This window comes from Brienomyrus brachyistius, chromosome 14 (assembly GCF_023856365.1).
Source record: "Brienomyrus brachyistius isolate T26 chromosome 14, BBRACH_0.4, whole genome shotgun sequence".
Taxonomy (NCBI): domain Eukaryota; kingdom Metazoa; phylum Chordata; class Actinopteri; order Osteoglossiformes; family Mormyridae; genus Brienomyrus; species Brienomyrus brachyistius.
The window spans coordinates 17,207,068-17,224,886 of record NC_064546.1 but is presented as its reverse complement, the minus strand read 5'-3'; the positions used below and the strand labels follow the sequence as shown (position 1 = coordinate 17,224,886).

Here is a 17,819-nt window from a genome sequence, read left to right as displayed (position 1 = left end):
ACCTCGCAAATATTGGCTGTGCTTGTTTGCTCAGCGATATGCTGCTGCTGCATGTCAGCCCGCTTGCCTCCGGCCATGGTGCTGCCTTACAGCCGAGCTCCGCCAGATCTCCGTCCGGCGCTCCTCCTTGAGCCACTGCCCTATAAAGAGGGCATTACGTTAGCTCTCTGCAGTTGTGTATCCCTTTAATAATTCATGCAGTGAGAGCAGCACACACATGCAGCCCTGGCGCTCCCGCGGTTAAATTATTAGAGGGAGCCGGAGCATTAAACATATGCTGATAGAGGCAGAGCGTAGCTCTCCTTGAAGCAGACGCCTGTGCCTTTAAATGGAGCCCTGCTCCCCCCCCTCCCAAGCTGTCTGTGGAGCGCCTTCCCATTTGTCACATGTGAGACAGCTCACGCGGGCGGCGGTACAGCGTGTGTCTCGTGCAGCGATTGGCCCAGATCCCTGTCAATCGGCAGGCCCCACCATCCTGCCGGCAGGCTGGCTCCGCCGTGCAGAGGGGAGGATGGAGCTGCCTTTTCCGGACGGCTAGCCCCAGACGGCCGCGTTCCCGGAGCCTGCCCTTGAAGGCCGGGACAGCCCCGCACTCTCAGCGCCCATCTCCCGGGCCATTTTCTCCTGCACTCCTTGCAGTTTCTCGCCTGTGGGCGCGCCGGCGTTTCCTGGCCGGCCGGGGCGCCGCCATGGGGTGCTCGCCATGCTGAGCGGGGGGAGGGAGGGTCTCTTCGAGCTGGGCGGCCGGCTCCAGCAGCAGGGCGAGTCGCAGGCGGCGCTGCACTGCTTCCTCAGCTGCCTGCTGGGGCTGCCCCACGTCCACAGCTTCCCCTTGCTGCCCAACTGTCTGCACCAGGTGAGCCCGCGGGCCGCGTACCAAGCTCGGGATGTGGATGGATGGACGGAGGGATGGATGAGAGGTGAATGATGAGATGAATGAGTGTCTGGACAGGTGGGTCTACTCTTGAGTCCTCGTTCATTGCAGCAGAATCTGCCACACGTCTGCTTTTATGATGCAAAACCTGTCATCTTTCAAATGCACGACATCCGTCACGCTCTCTGTGTTTTCATCCTGATGCTTTTTTTTCTCCTCTCATCATTTTTTCCCTGAGATGACCTTGAGATGAGGATGTAGCCTAATTAAAATTAGAGATTCGTTAGCTGAGGTCATTATGATAATGTGATGCTATTGGCAGGCAGCGCTGAAATGCCGTGTGTTTACTGTGTGCTCTGTTGTCCCGTCGCTGAACCGCACATCGACAAGAGATCTGCTCTCGTGATGAAGTTCTGACCGAATTGAAAATGTCAGTGTCTCTGTAGACACAATGTGATGGGGAGGGTTGTTTTTGTCTGGTCTCCTCTGGCTCCCGGGCCCGCTTGTAGGGAATGGTCTCCCGGGACACGCATCCTGTTTGCATTCCCTGGTCTCCATGCCACGCCAGCTGCCTGGGGACACGTCAGCGGTACGTAAACTGGTGGGAGCGTGGAACCCGCTGGGGAGTGGACCGGGAGAGCAGCGACAGAGCCTAAAATAGGCTGCGCGTGAAGTGCGTCGCAAGACATGCATTTGGTCTGTGGCGCAGTAAAAGGTGCGGTGACAGGAAGACGAGAGCACCCGCGCTGCGAACATTAGGGTAAACGGGAGGGCTATCTTTAGCCCAGCTGCCCGCCTGCAGCAGATCCTGACACAGCGCAGAGTCCCCGACGCCTCTTGCTCTAGGACTGCGTGCTCTGTATCTGCTGAGCCCAGAACAGGGCTTTCAGGTGTGAACAGGGCACCTTGGTGAAGCTCTAATGGGAGGATTTTATTCTCCCCGGAGGGACAGTGGAACAGCAATGGAAAGTGTTCTGAGGGCTGCCGTCGGGAAGCTCTTTTGCTGAGCTTAGCGAGGACGCCGGCCTCTGTTCCCTTTCCCGCTGAGAAATCTCACGGGATGCCAGTGTCGGCACTGTGCCTTCAGCCGTAAGCGAAACACCGGCATGGAGCCCCTAAATCACCTATGTGACATGCCCCCCCCCCCTTCCTCTTACAGATCGCAGAGCTTTTCATCGAGGAGAAGAACTGTATCCTTTTCACAGCAGCCCTGCTGTGCATCCTGCTGGGCCCTGGAGCCACAGAGTCGGGCAGGCTTAGCGGAGAATGCAGGAGGGTCCGTCAGCCCGCAGGTACGAGGCTGTGTTACACGCCGGACGGTCGGGGCCTGCGCGTCAGAGCGCCGTCGGCCTGGCACCAATGCATGGCTGCGGCCCAAACGCTCAGGCCATGTCACACTGCTCCACCTGGAGCCTCGTGTGGCCTTGTAGCATGCAGCAGGGCACCGATTAGCCCTGTTTCGTGACGTGCGCTCTGTGGTGTCGGGGATGAGGTCAGTCACCCCGTTAGGGCTCCGACCAGCTCTGCGGTTCCCACGCCCACGGGAGGTGCCTGTCACATAGGTGCCGGCCTTCCTGGGCGAGCTCCGCCCCTGTTTTCGCATTATCCGCACACCAGGAAGACTCTTTGTGCTGAGGCCTGCTGAAGGTGCTGTTTTAGAAGCATTGAGTCAGGCTCTTCCTATTGGTCAGCCGGCCTTACCCACTGAGATGGCGGTTTTGGCCAGAGCTGATAGCACAGGGGCTGATGGCACCATGGTGCTCACTGGGAGGAAGGAGCATCAGCTGGTCTCCCATTCTGAAGGTCAGACGAGGCTGGTCTCCCATCCAGAAGGTATCAACCAGCATCAGCTGAGTGGAAATGAGGTGAAAGCAGTCGGGAAGAAGAGCCCACAGCTCACCACAGACAAGCAGGCAGGACAGTTCAGTGTGTGAAGTGGCCATTCTTAGAGAAGTGTAAGCTGCTATCAGCGGTGTGTGTGTGTGTGTGTGTCTGTGTTTGTGTGGTCGGTCTGTCTTTGGGTTATGTGTATATATATATATTATTGGGATTAGGGTTTTTCCTCATAAAAATGAATGGAAAGTCCCCACAAAGATATAAATACAAACGTGTGTGTGTATCTGTGTGTGTGTGTGATTGTGTACGCGTGTTTGGGGAATGGTGTGTGGGGATGCTGTTCTCGTGATCAGAAGGTCACCAGTTCCTATAGTATCCCCAGGTTATGTATGTATGGATGGATGGATGGATGGACGAATGGATGGATGGATAGATAGATAGATAGTGTCTATGTAGCAATGCAGCCCAGGTGATGTTAGGTTACTGTCCCTTTAAATCAGATGCTAAGTCCTGAATTACATAGGAATGAATAATTATGGGCCCCCTTTCCGCCAGGTGTAGTGGGTCTGAGCACCGTGTGACTGGAGTTCTGTGTAAAGCAGCACACATTCTCTTCTCCTCATCTCCTTCAGGCTACTGCTAGGCAGATTTACCATGACGGCTTTGAGCCTCTGTGAAGTTTTTCATACATTCTAATTAGCGGCAGGTTTATCTGCTCTGGGTCTTTGGGGGGAATGGTGAAGAGGCCAGCCTCTCTCCCGACAGACCAGTGCTGGGGTGGGACGGCTCTGGCTGGGCGACAGTACTGGCACACGGGGAGGGGAAAGCACTTCAACCGCCGCGTCTGTAACCGTACATGGACATCAGTCTGCGGACAGTGTGCAGGCGAAGCCGTCTCTGTCTTCGGGGGGATCTCCTGTCTCCTGTCAGTTGTGTCTTATCGCCCTAAGGCGCCAAAGGTACCTCGGTACCTGCTCCCATTATTTATGAGGCAGTGGGAAAAAAAACTCGGGACAAATCCTGCTGCTGAGGTGGGATAGAAGAGCTTCCGGCAGAGGATCAGCAGGCGTTAGTGTTAGCCGGCTCGCCAGGAGAACTTGCACTGACCCCTAACTCAGTGTTTCTCATCCTGCTCCTCGGGAGCCGCAGACAGTCGCTCGCTCCCAGTAAAACGTGGACTGCCTGGGGCCCCCGAGCACCGGCCTGAGAAGCACTGCCTTAAGTGAACTGCCGGACGAACTCTCACCTGTATGAAGTTAGTTTAATCAAATAAAACACCTGGCTTCTCCACTTTAGCCCAGCTTGAGCAGAGTGCTTTGGGATTGTCATTGATGTAATTTTAATCACCGCGCCAGAAAGTCCTCAGCGTCAGCAAGCGGCCGCTCTGCGTACAAAAACAAGAAATGCCTGCTGGTCCTTCCAGCGCTCCTCCCCTTCGCCTGTTAAACGTGGGGCTTAGAAACAGCGAAGCGCCGCTTAGCCCTATAGCAGACTTCTCTTCTGTTACTCCTTCACTGGGAACTTGAGGTAAACAGCTTTGAAAAACGGTCATTGCCAAAAAAACGTTTCAAATTTTGTTTCAAAAGCTTGATCTTTTTTTCCGATTATTCCTGTTATTGCTATTAAATGTCATCATTACTCTTAGAAAGTGTTCTTTTTTTGGACGGTGCTTACAAAGACCAGCGTTAAAGTAAACTCCTATGTGTCCTGCTCGATCCAACAGCGGAAAATCTGTGAATTGTCTCACTAAAAGGCAGACCCCACTCAGCCCCGTTTACAGATGAGCTCAGACATGGACGGAGAGACGGAGACCTTTCCCATTGTGCATGTCCCTGATTGGACGCTCGGTCTCTGACCTTTGGGGTCGTGGGAGAGGCGGAGAACAGCCCGTCCCGCTGACACTGTTCTCCTTGACGCTGATAGCTGGAGCATTTTACACACAGACAGGCATCATCAGGCACTGTTGTCTGTTTACAAAAACAAAACAAACGGGTGAATATGACTGAAACCAGGATTGCCTGCTTATCTCTCCTGGAGAGAGTCGCTTGTGGGTTTGTGTGTTTTCTGGGCACCTCATTGTTTGAGAGACACAGTTGGGGCATCGCCGGTCTGTCACATAGCCAAGACACGTGCGGTCGGAAACTCCATCCAGAAGTGATAACATAACTGTTTGCTCTGGCTCCTCTCCCTTCCTGGAAGCGATCTGGTTCACTCCTCACATACCCAGAGGTGTTGTCTTACAGGGATGGGAGGGGCGCGCTTATCTCCTAAACCTGGGTCACGTACTTGTTTCTGACTTACAAACAACTTTTAATTGCTCCTTGACCGTCATAAACAGATGTGAAGGCGCTGCAGTTCATCCAGGCGGAGAAGATGTTCTACGAGGTGGCGCTGATTGAGCTCACCGCCCTCCAGGGGGCAGCAGGCAAGTTCACAGAGCGGCGGGCCTCCGGAGCAGCGCCTCAGACCATCCTGGTTCATGGCGTGCTCACACTGCTTCCTTCTTGTCAAGCTTGAGATGTGCCTTATGGCTCTGTTTACCTCTGGGCTGGGGGGCTGGGGGGCTGAGGGGCTGGGGAGGCGGGGGGTGGGGGGTGGGGGCGGCTGCTGCCATTGTACACAGGAGAGCTCCTTATTTGGGTTTTCGGTTTCTCAGTCTCTAAATAAGTGGGCCTTGGCAGAACCATTAGGACTCTCAGAACGAGCCCAGTGTGTGTGCTGCGACTGACCTGCGCAGAATTCCAAACCAAGCCAGTCGTTAGTACTGAGGTCACATGACGGGAGAGTGGACAAGACAGCAGTTAAGGGCTTAAATGCGTTGGCGCCTCCAGGCACCACAGCAGCCCTTTAATGTACCGCGAAAGCTTTGCCCGGGGGGTGATCCGTCACCGGACTGGTGGGCCAGGTGGAGTGCGGGCGGTTCTCCGTGACGGGGGCTTGCTGACGCAGCATCTAGTGCTCTGCGTGGAGCAGGGAGGAGGCAGGATGCACACAAGACAAATGGCCCTGCTGTACTTCATTTGATTAAGGGATTCTCAGAGACCCACCAACCACCATGCGTCTGAATCAGCACTTAACTTGTCTCTCCCCCCACCCCCTCACCTTCTCGTCACTCCACCTTCTCCCCCCGCTGTCCCCTTTCTCCTCTGTCCTGTTTGGGGAGGGTAGGTAATGTGACCGAATCACATGGTGTCTCATGGGGAAGCTCAGGAGAACAGGCTGCTTTGCGTACTGTGTGGCACAGGATGTGTATGCATGGAGGCACCTCACCCACCCACTCTGCATGCGTTCCCTGCTGGCAAGTTCACAGAGCCCCTAGAAGCGGCTTGATGCCCACGTCAAGGATCCGGTTTCCCTGGTCCTCGGAGCTCCGACCCGCCCGCCCGGTCCAGTCTGTGGGCTCTGATTACACGGCCATATCCGTCACAGGTACGCAGGACTCGCCGGCTTCGCTGGGTTCCGCCGCATGGGACCGACCCGAGGAGGAACTGTCGGAGCTGGCCTCCCAGGCGCAGGACTATGAGAGACTGGCCCAGCTGTGCATTATGAGCAAAAGGTAGGCCCCACCCACACGCCGCCATGCCCCGCCCCTGCACCAGCATCCATTCCCGGTTGGCCTATAGAAGGAGTCGAGCCATCAACTTTGATGCTTCCCTGACTAAATAGCCATCAGTTTCAGGCTGAGGTTTCTAACCAGCTGGACCTATCACGGCTTGCCAGGGTTAATGAGAGGGCGGGGCATGTGTCAAAGGTCAACAGGGATGGCACTGGCATTCTGGGAGTTTTGGAGAGTTTTACTTGTGGGGTTACTGGGGCCTCATTGGTGAGCCCCTCCCAGTACCACAGCACGCTTCTGAAGTGCGTTGGGAACTACACTTCCATGGAGGACGTCCTTCTGCTGATCTCTGAACCACACGCCTCATACTGTTAGCTGTCTCCATTTCTGGAGCTTCCATTAAAAAAAAATGTTTGGTTCGTGGTTCATTATTGTTTTTTGTTCATTTCTGTTCCTTTGCATTTAAAATAAATGTGATGAATGTCTAGTGCTATATTGTGATGTTTCTGTATGCCGGGATAGGGGTGGGGGTTTGAGCTGTGACCTTTTTCATGGCCCTAGCCCCCCCCCAGCATTTACGAAAATAGAACGGAAATTCCCTCTCTGTGAGCCAGGTTGGTCGTCAGCGTACCCTAAGCACTAACAGGGTGAGCACTTCGTCATTCCGGTCCTGAGAGACAGATGGAAACAGTGCTTTTATCGCGCGTTTCGGGTTTCACCTGTCTCCGGAACATCTCCTCCTGGGCTCGGTTTCCCTGCCCGCCGCTGTCGGATCTGCAGGCTTCGGCGTGAATGTCTGCGAGCTCCAGGGTGACTGATGGGTTGCACGACCCTGACGCCGGGCCTTTCCTGCCTCCACCCTCCTGTGCTCTGTCTCGTGACACAGAAAGGCAGGAGACCTCATGATAAATATTTCCGGCGCCTGGAGGTCCGCGTCTGGAGCGGGACCGAGGCACGTTTGTGAGGTGTCAGCCACAGTGGACTGGGACCGGAGCGCCCGGGGAGCCGGATAGGGGCCGGATAGGAGCCGGAGGAGGTCTTTGCTTCTGGCTGGGGCCACGTGGGGTCAGAGGCAGCTGCACCCTGCTGCCCTCCCCCGTCTCCGATACCGCCGATAACATCGGGCCACAGCCAGGCTCATATCCGCTTCTCGCCGCACCTGCAGGAAGTGCCTGTTAAATGTTTCAGCGGGACGCAGCGACACTCCTCCAGTGGCCAGGGCACCAGGAAGATGCCGATCAGGTGTCCAGAGAAATACTTAAAAACTTCACCCGACACCCGGACATTACTTATTCAGAGCTCCGGGGTTTGGCACCCGTGCCGTGGCAGAGTGGTCGATGCCCTGGACGCGTTATGGCAGCGAGCGCGTAATGGGGGGCGAGGGGCTGTGCCACACGCACTGCTTCTCCTGCATGAGTCCGGGGTGGGGGGCTGCCGTCGTGATGGAGGGTGGAACTCGACCTGTGGCAACCGTCCTCGCGGCACCGCCTTCTTGCCGGATTACTGTGCCAGCGTTTGGCAGCGGGGGAAGATTTCCACTGACTCCATAATCAGGACTCCTTGGCAGTGCCAGGGAGCCTGTGCCAGCCTGAGCAATCAAGGCCACTGGGCTCGCAGATTAGTGAGGTCCGCAGACGGGCCTGGCTTCACCAAGCTGCTTCCGGTGCCGCACTTATGGTGCATTGGGACGGTCAGCACCCCAGACTGGTTTCACTGGCTCGTTCATTTGAAGGGATGAGACCGCTACTCGCTACACGTTATATGCTACATGCTACACGCTACACGCGCCACGCGCTTCAATGGGGTGACGTCACTGTCTCATAAATCGTGTCCCAAGCCTTGGCCTCCAGTGCTGCAAAGTCCATCCAGCAAATCTGAATCTGATTATTCGGCAATAATAAAATCAGCAGGATAGTAACCCTGAGGGCCGTGGGTGGGGGGGGGGGGGGGCGAAAGGGAAAGAGGAGAACAGGAGTATTAAAATGGGGGTGAATAATGAGCTGGCGGAGCTCCCCGTGCAGGCCGCCGTGTATCCAGAGGACTATATCGGGCCGCCGGGCCCCCACACTAACAGAGTGTTCATCGGGCGGTAATTACTGCTGGCGGGGGGTCTCAGATGGTCCATCTGCTCGGTGACGGGGACCTGGGGGAGGGGTCACGGTCACATGGGCTTACACAGCGAACCACCTTGAAGCTCTGTCCTTGTTCGACGGCGGGGGGGGCACGGTGACGGGGACGTCCTTGCTACATGTGACCTGTACCCCTGATGCGTGATGAGTGACGTTCTCTCAATCCTCCTTTCATTCCAGACCTCATCTCGCTCTGGAGTACAGTGGTAAGGTAGGTGGACGCTTCTCCCATCCACAGTGCTTTTCCATATGCAGATATTGTAACAGTTACAATCATTATCATGTGACCTGCAGCCCATGTTTGCTGTATCCCTGCACCACTGCATTGTTTCACAGCGGCATTTTTTGTATCGAGCCAATGGGGAAACAGTGTTATTGGTTTGACCCCTCCTACCCCCGCCCCCCCCCCCCATTTCAGGCCACTAAAATCCGTCAGAAAGTGTTTGGCAATGACCACCCCATCACCGCCAGGAGCCTGGAGCTGCTTGCCTCCGTCTATGCTGAGATTGGGAAGACCGAGTATTCAGGTACACAGAAATAATGCACTGAGATCAGTAAGATTGAGTACTCAAATACTCACAGTCACACTCCCTGAGTCTCAAGGCAATGTGACCTCACGGTATTTTGGAAGATCATGCCACTTTCCATAGGATACAGGAGAACAGCACCGTGTATCTCGCGAAAGCGTAAAATCAGGAACTTCCCAGCTGAGATCCCAGAGAGAGCCAGTACGTATCCTGGTACAACTGGGATGGCCGAAATGATTCGGTCGTGAAATTGGATTACAGTGAGACGTTTTAAGCTGTTTCAGTTACTGTGGATTAAACATCCCCCAAGCACCTATGTCACAAACTCCTCACAGGCACCAGTAACAGAGCCTCATCGTGGCAGGTGAAGGACACTCTGGTCCCCGTGCCGAGGTGGCAGCTGTCAGCGTGCGATTTCCTGCTCTCCTAGCAGACAGGCGTGCCGCCCTCTTCACTGCACGTGCAGGCAAACAGCTGGCCTCATTTAATTCAAAAGAAAATCTTGGAATGAACTTTTAGCTCATTAAGTCCCCATTCTGAGCAGCTTAAATTCAACTACAAGTATCATTACACATGCAAAGCTATTTCGCAGCTCCCCGGAGGCGTGGCGTGGCCGTCTTGCTGTATGTTCCGGCTTTGTATTCCGTTTACACAGCCACATTAGCATGGCTCGCCAGCCCTAACGAGCCGGACGGAATGAGTTTGTTTTTCCCGGTGGTCTTGCTGCGTGCGCAGTGCTCTGTGAGCGAAGCCCGTCTGGCGAGATGCTCGTGGCTCCTGAGCTTGCTGCTGCCTCCCAGGGTGACATTCTTTTGAAGATTAAGAGCAGGTCAGGGCCTTAAGTGGGGCTGCTGGGTGAAAGAGGGTTGGCCGTGGCAGCAGAGTTACATGCCGTGCTGGATGGCAAGGCAGCCCGGCCTCGAATGAGCGTCAGATCTGCCATCTGTCCTCTGAGAACTTCACACTCATCTGTCCCCGGCCTGGCGGGCAAGGCCAGCGTTTTTGGGAGCCTGATCGCTATCTTAGCAATCTGAAAAGAACATTTAATTCTGCGTCCCATTTTGTCCTGGGTCGCCAGAAGGCCGGGCTGTGCACCCTCACCCCACAGATAACGGGTGTCCATGATGTTCCCGCCGTAAATCGGGCCGTCTGTAATATTGGTGGGTTGGGGAGGGGGGGGCCACGGAGCTGCCCTTCATGTCCCGTGTCCAGGCAGGTGTCTTACCTGTGTTCCGTTTGCAGACTCGCTCGGCCAGTGCGTGACGGCACTGTCAAAGTCGATGACCCCCACCGAGGCCTTTAGCCACGCCTCCCGCAGCACGGCCTCCAGTCACAGAGAGCGGCGCTCCGACGTGCGACACCATCACAGGAAGGAGCCACACCCCCTACCGGAAGTGCCCGTGACAAAGGTGCAGTGACCTCACCAGCCGTCTGAGCGATGGCACCCGACTCGGCCTTCAGTGGTGAAAATGTCACTGTTATCACGCCTGTGTTGTACGCTGTGAAAGCGAGGTTCGTTTTGAGTTCAGCGATGATTTTTAGGCAGTTAATTCTCCCTGGACTCCCTGAGTGGTGGATGTCAATGCCGCGATGCCTTTTTTGATGGAGCGTCTGAGCCCTGCACTGCTGGCCAAGCTGAGTGCTGAGGGACACGTCCTGTGTGTGTGAGACAGGCCGCGACGACAGCCCAGTGATCTCCTAAGGAGGGAAGGCGAAGACACTCTTGCGAATATGTGACAGAATTCTGTGGGTAATTTATTCTCTGAGAGTTTGCTCACACTCCCATTCTGGTAAAGCGTATTCAGCCCCGGAAGGTCCTCCTCCTGCTCGCCTTGTCGCCTCTCTGTCCCTTGACTGAACCGCTCTGAAAATCCCCCACTGTTAGCGACGTTTTATCACATCTGATGTGTCCCCCCCCGCCCCACCCCGATCCAGATCACCACTTGCAAATTTCCGCCCTCCATCCTGAAGCGGTCCAACCTGAGTGGCAGCGACTTAGAAGCCACCCACAGACGGCGATCAGAGCGGCGAGTTCGCTTCAGGGAGCCCGAGAACGTCGTACACGGTAAGATCTGGCAAGAAGTCAGGTGGCAAAGGTCGAGGGTCAGCAGCCTGCTAGGCTGGACAAATCAGGTCATGTCAGCTTCTTTATCCCACCTGATTACAGTGCTATGTGTCAGTGCATAGAATCACTGCTTCTTATCCACCCTACCTAGATATTGTTAGTGCTGCCACCTAGTGGTTTAAAATCACCACTGCAGGACAGCTACCCACTTCAGCTTAGTGACAGTGTGTGGACTGTATAAGTATTTGCTTTTTACCCGGATTGGGGCTGGAACTCCGCCCACAGTCTTCTCATGTAGAGTAGAATTTAAGGATTTATAGGAATGACCAATTTTTTTTATTATTATTATTGAATGGAAAAAAAGATCACAGGTTGAAAAGTCTGTGTGCCTGCAGTCTCAAAGCCGGAGACGTTCATTTGTGGGACACGTGACACGTAATTAATAATAAAAAAAAAACCCCGTAAGGCATAATAGCCGCCCCCCCAGCGTGTGATGAAAAAGAATGGATGTGAAAGATTAAATCATAAAAAAGGTAATCAGGTGCCGGAAGCTTCCTCACAATGGAGCAGATCAGGCTGGGAGGAGAAGAGCAGCCCCCCCCCCCCCAACTGCCCCTCCCCTGAATGCATGTGCTCTGCGCTTTAATGGGGGCCATTATATGTGAATAGCAGATGACGGCTTATTGAGTCACGCCCCCCATTCCATGCCCATGAACGTCTCCGTGCCGCGGGGACTCAGCACCTCCTCTCGGTCTGCGTATCAGTGCCCAGGATTCCGCTCCCTGTCAGCTGCATAGCTGCGCTGCGTGCAAACGTCCAGCAGAGGGCCTCGCTCTATGACACCCACTTAGTGAGTTTTTCTAACTTACAGGGTATGACGCTTCTCCTGCCCGCCCACACCTGGCGCCACTGGCCTGCCTCTTCCTGCTGCTCTCCGTCCTGGGCGTGATGCTGTACTGCATGGGCCGGCGGCGGCCGCTGCGTACCTGCGAGGAGCTGGAGGCCATCCTGGCCGTCTGCATCCTGCAGGTGAAGCAGCTGGTGTGGGGCTGCTGGGTCTGGCTCACCATGCAATGACCCTGATCCACCAGGAGGGGGCACCCCAGAGCTCAGCTCACTCCCTGCCCGCCGCTCAACCAAAGTCTGCAGAGGGCATGAGCCTCACGTGCAGGCCGTTCACATACAGTATCTGCGGGAGGTGCTGTGACAGGCGTTATAAGGGCCTGAAGCTGTGTTCCCTTGCAACTACATGTAGAGAAACAGAAGCATATTCTCAGAATTATGTAGCTGTTATGGATGTGTAAATATTTTAGCTGTGGGTATGTCATGTTTAAGTTTTTAGAGAGCTAGAAACTGTGGCATTTAAAGACTTACGCATGCTACTGAAGATTCATTCGCTTGCATTGCATTTCGTGTAAATATCTTACAGATCCGACGCAGTACACTATATGTATCGACTCACGCTACCAGAACATCCGGTTTCCAACACACGTTATGGCATAAAGTAGCTCTGTTGTGGATTTATTGTGGAAAACAGAAAAAACCCAGAAAAGCTTTGAGAGGCCGTGTCACCGTCAAACAAGCACAAACATCCCGCGTTCCGGTAACGGAAACAGGCACAAAGCCACTTAAACCGCATTGGGTCCGACACTATGGGCGACGGCCTGATCTGCTCACGGTGTCTAGACCCCTCCCACTTCGACGGTACCTCGATTTTAGCAGCTGATTCATGATTCCCAGCGGCCAGCATGCAAAAAAACTCCAAGTGTAACATTTATTGACGGTGCGCGGCCTGCGAGTGCGAAAGCAAGGAGCCGGGCCAATCGAAAGCCATTTAGCAATTTTGTTCTTCGTAGGTCTAGTGATTGGAATGACACCCAACATGAAGGTACATACGCAGTGTGCATTATCTGCAGTGTTCCAGTGCACATCCCCACCTCTTTTGATTTGCAGCCTTTTGTATAAACTTCACTGTGTTCATTTTTCTATTTTTTTTTTTAATTTCTCTGATATTCAGGTTTTAATCCTATTATCAGACATTAATGGTGTATTTGGGACTGGTGAACTGCTGTGAAATTATCATATCTGGATCATATAAAGCACAGTAAGAGCAACACAAGAAATTGCCATATTCCAGTTTACTGGCATGTGACATCCTGTCGTCTGTAGCAAACATCCTTTCAGTACCTTGACAGTTTGTATACTACAAGAGGCCCAAATCCCTGCGTAACACAGGTACCGGTTACATGTGTAGCTGAGGTGCGCGTCTTCTTTGTTATCCTGACGCAGTGAAGCGCGTCACATGCAGGAGGGCACACACGGTACCGTAGCGTGACATCACCCACTCATGCTTGCGTCTATCAGTGTTCGTGTCCTCAGAGACCGACTGCTGTTGACAGACTTGAAAGCATTCAGACACCGAGAAAAGCACTTTGGTTTACAGCCATGTACGACTTTAATTTAAGAGCAATAATACATGTAAGTTTTGATAAATGTCACCACGGGTTTCAGGGAACAGACTGGTACAGATTAGTAGGAAGCCTTTGTCCTTTAATTCAAAGCAATATGCGACAGCGGCGAGTGCCGTGTGCCGCGTCAACGTCTGGCTGCCGCGCAAACGTCCGCCCGCCTGGCCGCTTCCCGCCGGTTCAGGCACCGCCCTGCTTCTCCGCCCCGGTGTCTGTGGCACTGCTCACGGGATGTACGCAGCCACTTTCCAAAGAAGTGCCTTTCGTCAGCTACCCTTACACACCCCCCCCCCCCCGCTATGATAATTTTTTTTGTTTATCAATTTTTTTTGTCTGTATCATTTTCAATAAAGGACCGGCATTGCAAACACACATCAGATAGCACAGTGTGTTTTGTGTGTGTGTGTGTGTGTGTGCGTGTGTGTGTGTGCACAGCATGGTTTGCATGAGGGGGGGCTCAACCTTATGACAGATGCAGAAAGCGTAGCAGGATGGGGGCGGGGTTACAGGTGCAGCCAGTAGACCGTCAAGCAGAGAAGGCCTGGGCTTCGTCTTACTGAACGGCTCCTACAGACTGGTGGCCACAGGGATGCTGGTCAGTAAGGAAGCCAGAAGTGTCACCATCATGATCGCGGCCTGCTGATACTGGGAGAGAGCGCAGGCCTGCCTATAGGAGCTGGGACCTGAGATGGGATTAACGAGCACTAATCACACCAAAAGATTCATACAGACACACATGTGACGTGGGGGGGGGGGAAAGCGCAGCTAAACCACATGTGTTTGTACGGCTCTTTACACGCCACTGTTAGCCAGCTGTGCACATGTGACAGCTCAAGCAGGCACTACACACACCTTGCTGCTGCATGCGACGTGCTCCACTAGGAGGAGCCTACGAGCAACGAATGCCCATCTCCAAGGGGGGGGTGGGGGGGCGTTGTTTACAAACTTCCACCACCCAGACTCCACATTCAACCTGGGGGTGGACCCGGAATATGGCTGATTCGCTTTCCCCTCTGTGACGCCGTTGTGTGCTGTGAGACTCGAACCCGGTTCTTGGACAGGGACATGGGGGAGGTATCCGTGGGAACGCTGACCCACAATTCACAGAGGGAGATGAGGAATAGCGACTGGGGTCACTGTTTAGCCCTTTCGTGTGTTTCCTGGGGAGGGGAGGGCTGGATGGTGTGGTCATATGATATGATCCAATGAGAGATGTACCTGGGTCCCGACCCCACCCACCAGCCTGACGGTCAGTTGTCACAGGAAGTTTGTAAGCAACGCGACCTCCCTGTGCACAGCCTAGATCATTGCGCTTCTGTCCTCGGCGTCGGAGAAGCGGCGGGCGCCGCGGCCCAGCAGCAGCTCCTTCTCGCGCACCAGGCTGTCCAGCAGGTCCTCCTGGCGGTAGTTGTTGTAGACCTTGAGGAAAGCCAGCACCGCGATGCCCAGCCAGGTCAGCCAGGCCGCCCAGAGGCCAAACTGCAGGACACAGAGCAGCCCACAGTCACGGCTCAGCCCAGGCACGTCTATAGGACATCTCCTCTGCCACTCCGCATATCACCCATGATGCATCAGCTGCAATAATGGATGTCAGCAGTGATGGGCAAATAATCGCTCTTCATGTGGCTTGAGTCTGATGAGATTCAACCTCCGCTTCAGAGACTCTGAAGAGACTCTGACTGCATTACACCCTCACAGTAATAAGGCAATTAATAATCCAGCCTGCACAGGCTTCAGTGGATACAGGGCATGATGAGACTGCAGGGCAGCTGCCCAGGGGGGTAATTTGAGGGGCAGCAGGGTGCGTGTGTGAACTCTGAGTATGTGAGTCTGCGTGTGACTGATCTGCATCCTGGCGAGAGCCTGTTCTTCGTATGACCTCACCTGCGCGATGGCAAATTGGTCGTAGAATGAGGAGTTGTCTAGGCCAAGCTCCAGGTCGGTGTCCTGCAGGTCCTCGCAGCTGGAGACGGGGGGGGGGGGGAGGGGGTTCAGGTTATGGCAGCTGCGCCGCGCCTGCAGACCCGGCTATGACTGAGCATGTAAGCAAGCTGTGTAACAAACTGTTAGCCTCAAGGACGATCTCACCAAGGCCGGTACAGGCAGTCAGATCCATGTCAAAGGTAAACAGGGGTGAGGAGGAGACCCATGACCCAGTGCTGAAGAACCGTATGGGGGCCTCACTGCAATTCAAGGAGGCAGCCGCCTCGGTTTAAGCAGCAAAGGACCCTCCCTACCTGCTGACCATACTGCCACTCTCCGTGATGGCATCACACCAGAGGTTGAAGCCCACACTGATGATGGTGCAGGCCACGAAGACTGCGAAGACCACCAGGGAGCTGACCAGGAGGTTCAGGAAGGCGTTGAAGATGGAGCTGGTGGAGGAGAACGGAGAGGGACGGAGAGAGAGAGAGAGCTGATTCCAAGTTCCAGTCCAGATAAGTATGAAAGATTCACTATTTCTGTTTAATTTCTACATCTTGTCCCTGTCCTCATTACAGAAGGCAGTAGTACGGACACACTGTCAGGAAGCAGAGGTGTGTGCATTAATGAAGCATCGCAGTACAGAAAAAAGCCGGTAATTCAGGCCGTTTCTGTTACCCCGAGCGACGCCATTAAAAGTGTATTGCATTTCCTCACTTAAAAACAAATGAATGAACAGAGGCTACATGAAGACTCCATTACACTTATTTTGATATGTCAACACCTGGTAGGTAATACCGTACTGGGGATAAGTGGACAGGATTAGACAATCATGTAGAATTTCACAGGCACATGGAAACAGCACAATGTCCTTCTCTGGTTTGTCGGTGGAACTGCTGTACTGGGAGGAGGGGGGGTCCTCCTACACTTCCCTGCGTTTTAATCACTGACTCTCGCACCTCGCCCACGTATGGGGAAGCAGGTTCGGAGTCTCGCACACCTACACACACTTTCTCGCACATCCGACTGAGGACAAACGGTCTTCAGTAACCCCGATGGTACTAAATGTTTTTCCTTGCGGCTTTGCGCAGCGGAGGCAGGAGATGCAGAAAGCGGCATTCCCCCGTGATGATGCTTTCATCCTGCATCCTCTGTCCTCTGTAGCGCTGATTAATAAACGGCTGTTACGTCCAGGACGAATCGGCATGCAACCCCCCACTTCCATCATGACAGAACCCCTAAGGATGCGTTTGCTCATTCTGAAAAGTATTCCTTAAATCAAATATTTCACATTGATTATGAGAGCTACCCTAAATCAAGACCGGTTGGATCAATGATGCAGCGGTGAAGAGTGTGGATAATCGGGAGCTCGAAATAAAATCTGTACATTATAACATTCGTACTTTTAAAATTGTCCAAATATAAAATTGCACCGCTATGCGGCTTAGTGCGGAACGTTGAGTGCAGGTGATTTTTTTCCCCAATATAATAAACATATAGCAAACGACACGAAGATACAAGCACACACACAGCAATGCGGACACTCACTCGTCGTGGCCTTTGCAGAGGAAGAAGAGCAGCCGCCACGCCTGTACTGCGGACAGTATGAGGGACGCGATCCCGATCCAGGTGATGAAGCTGCAGGAGGACTCGGGTCCCCACTCATCCACGATGAAGCGCTGCTTCGCCACCGTGATGTTCTCGTTCTGCCACATGCCCCGAGTAAAGAGCAGGCATTTACCCTGGAAGTCATCGTCGTTTTCGGACAGGGGGACTACGGCGATGAAGCCGAAGACGAACGCCAGGAAGTAGAGGATGCACTGTGCGAAAAGGAAATTGTCGAGTGCCATGTTCGCCAGGCGCCTGTGCTCCGGCTTTCTGCGCTCAGTGCAGCGGCGGCTGCGCACTGACACGCCGCCTGACGCATGAAGCACGACAGCGCATCTGCCGGGAAGCCACATCTGCGGGGAGCGAGTCCGGATCAGCGCGAGCCGGAGCGGCGCGTGTCCTGCCGCTTGTCCCGTGCATTACAATACGAAACGCTCGATTTCATGTTAAAATCCCGCGTGTATGTCTAATTTAGTTGCAGACATCTGAAGGCTTCTGATCGCCAATACACAGGTTACAGTACTGAATAACTTAGTGAAACTTACTATTCCACGCGAGGCTCTATGCTTTCCACCTACAAATAGCTGGACGCAAAACCTGGAGATTGTATGAGAATGGTGCAGTTATACTCTTCAGTAAGCTATACCTAGTCTGTAATCCTTCAGTGAGTCCAGCTTGCTTTGTATGATATTATCATATTATGTAGATTATTTACATATATTAAAACCCACAGGCAAGCAGACTTTTGGACAGCTACAGTGGGGCTTCCAACATCATTTGGATCCATCAGTCACTGCAAACGTCAGTCCCGATTGGCAGTGACGTTGGCAGAA

The 17,819-nt window shown here is 53.8% G+C and overlaps 2 protein-coding genes across 2 annotated transcripts; one reads left to right on the top strand and one right to left on the bottom strand.

Annotated features, from left to right (window-relative positions):
* The first annotated feature begins 435 nt into the window (after positions 1-435).
* Positions 436-13,827, top strand: c14h14orf180 (chromosome 14 C14orf180 homolog). The gene is made up of 9 exons (XM_048975368.1): positions 436-856; positions 2,034-2,064; positions 5,049-5,135; positions 6,140-6,266; positions 8,576-8,606; positions 8,814-8,922; positions 10,165-10,331; positions 10,858-10,987; positions 11,859-13,827. Exons 1-9 carry the CDS (start codon positions 704-706, stop codon positions 12,062-12,064), a joined length of 1,041 nt encoding a protein of 346 aa, XP_048831325.1. The 5' UTR covers positions 436-703; the 3' UTR covers positions 12,065-13,827.
* Positions 13,419-17,560, bottom strand: LOC125707934 (transmembrane protein 179-like). Its single transcript, XM_048975369.1, has 4 exons — positions 16,927-17,560; positions 15,693-15,830; positions 15,340-15,418; positions 13,419-14,934 (listed from the first exon to the last, which is right to left on the bottom strand). The coding sequence occupies exons 1-4, from the start codon at positions 17,337-17,339 to the stop codon at positions 14,755-14,757; spliced, it is 810 nt and encodes a 269-aa protein (XP_048831326.1). The 5' UTR covers positions 17,340-17,560; the 3' UTR covers positions 13,419-14,754.
* Between the last annotated feature and the right edge of the window lie 259 nt (positions 17,561-17,819).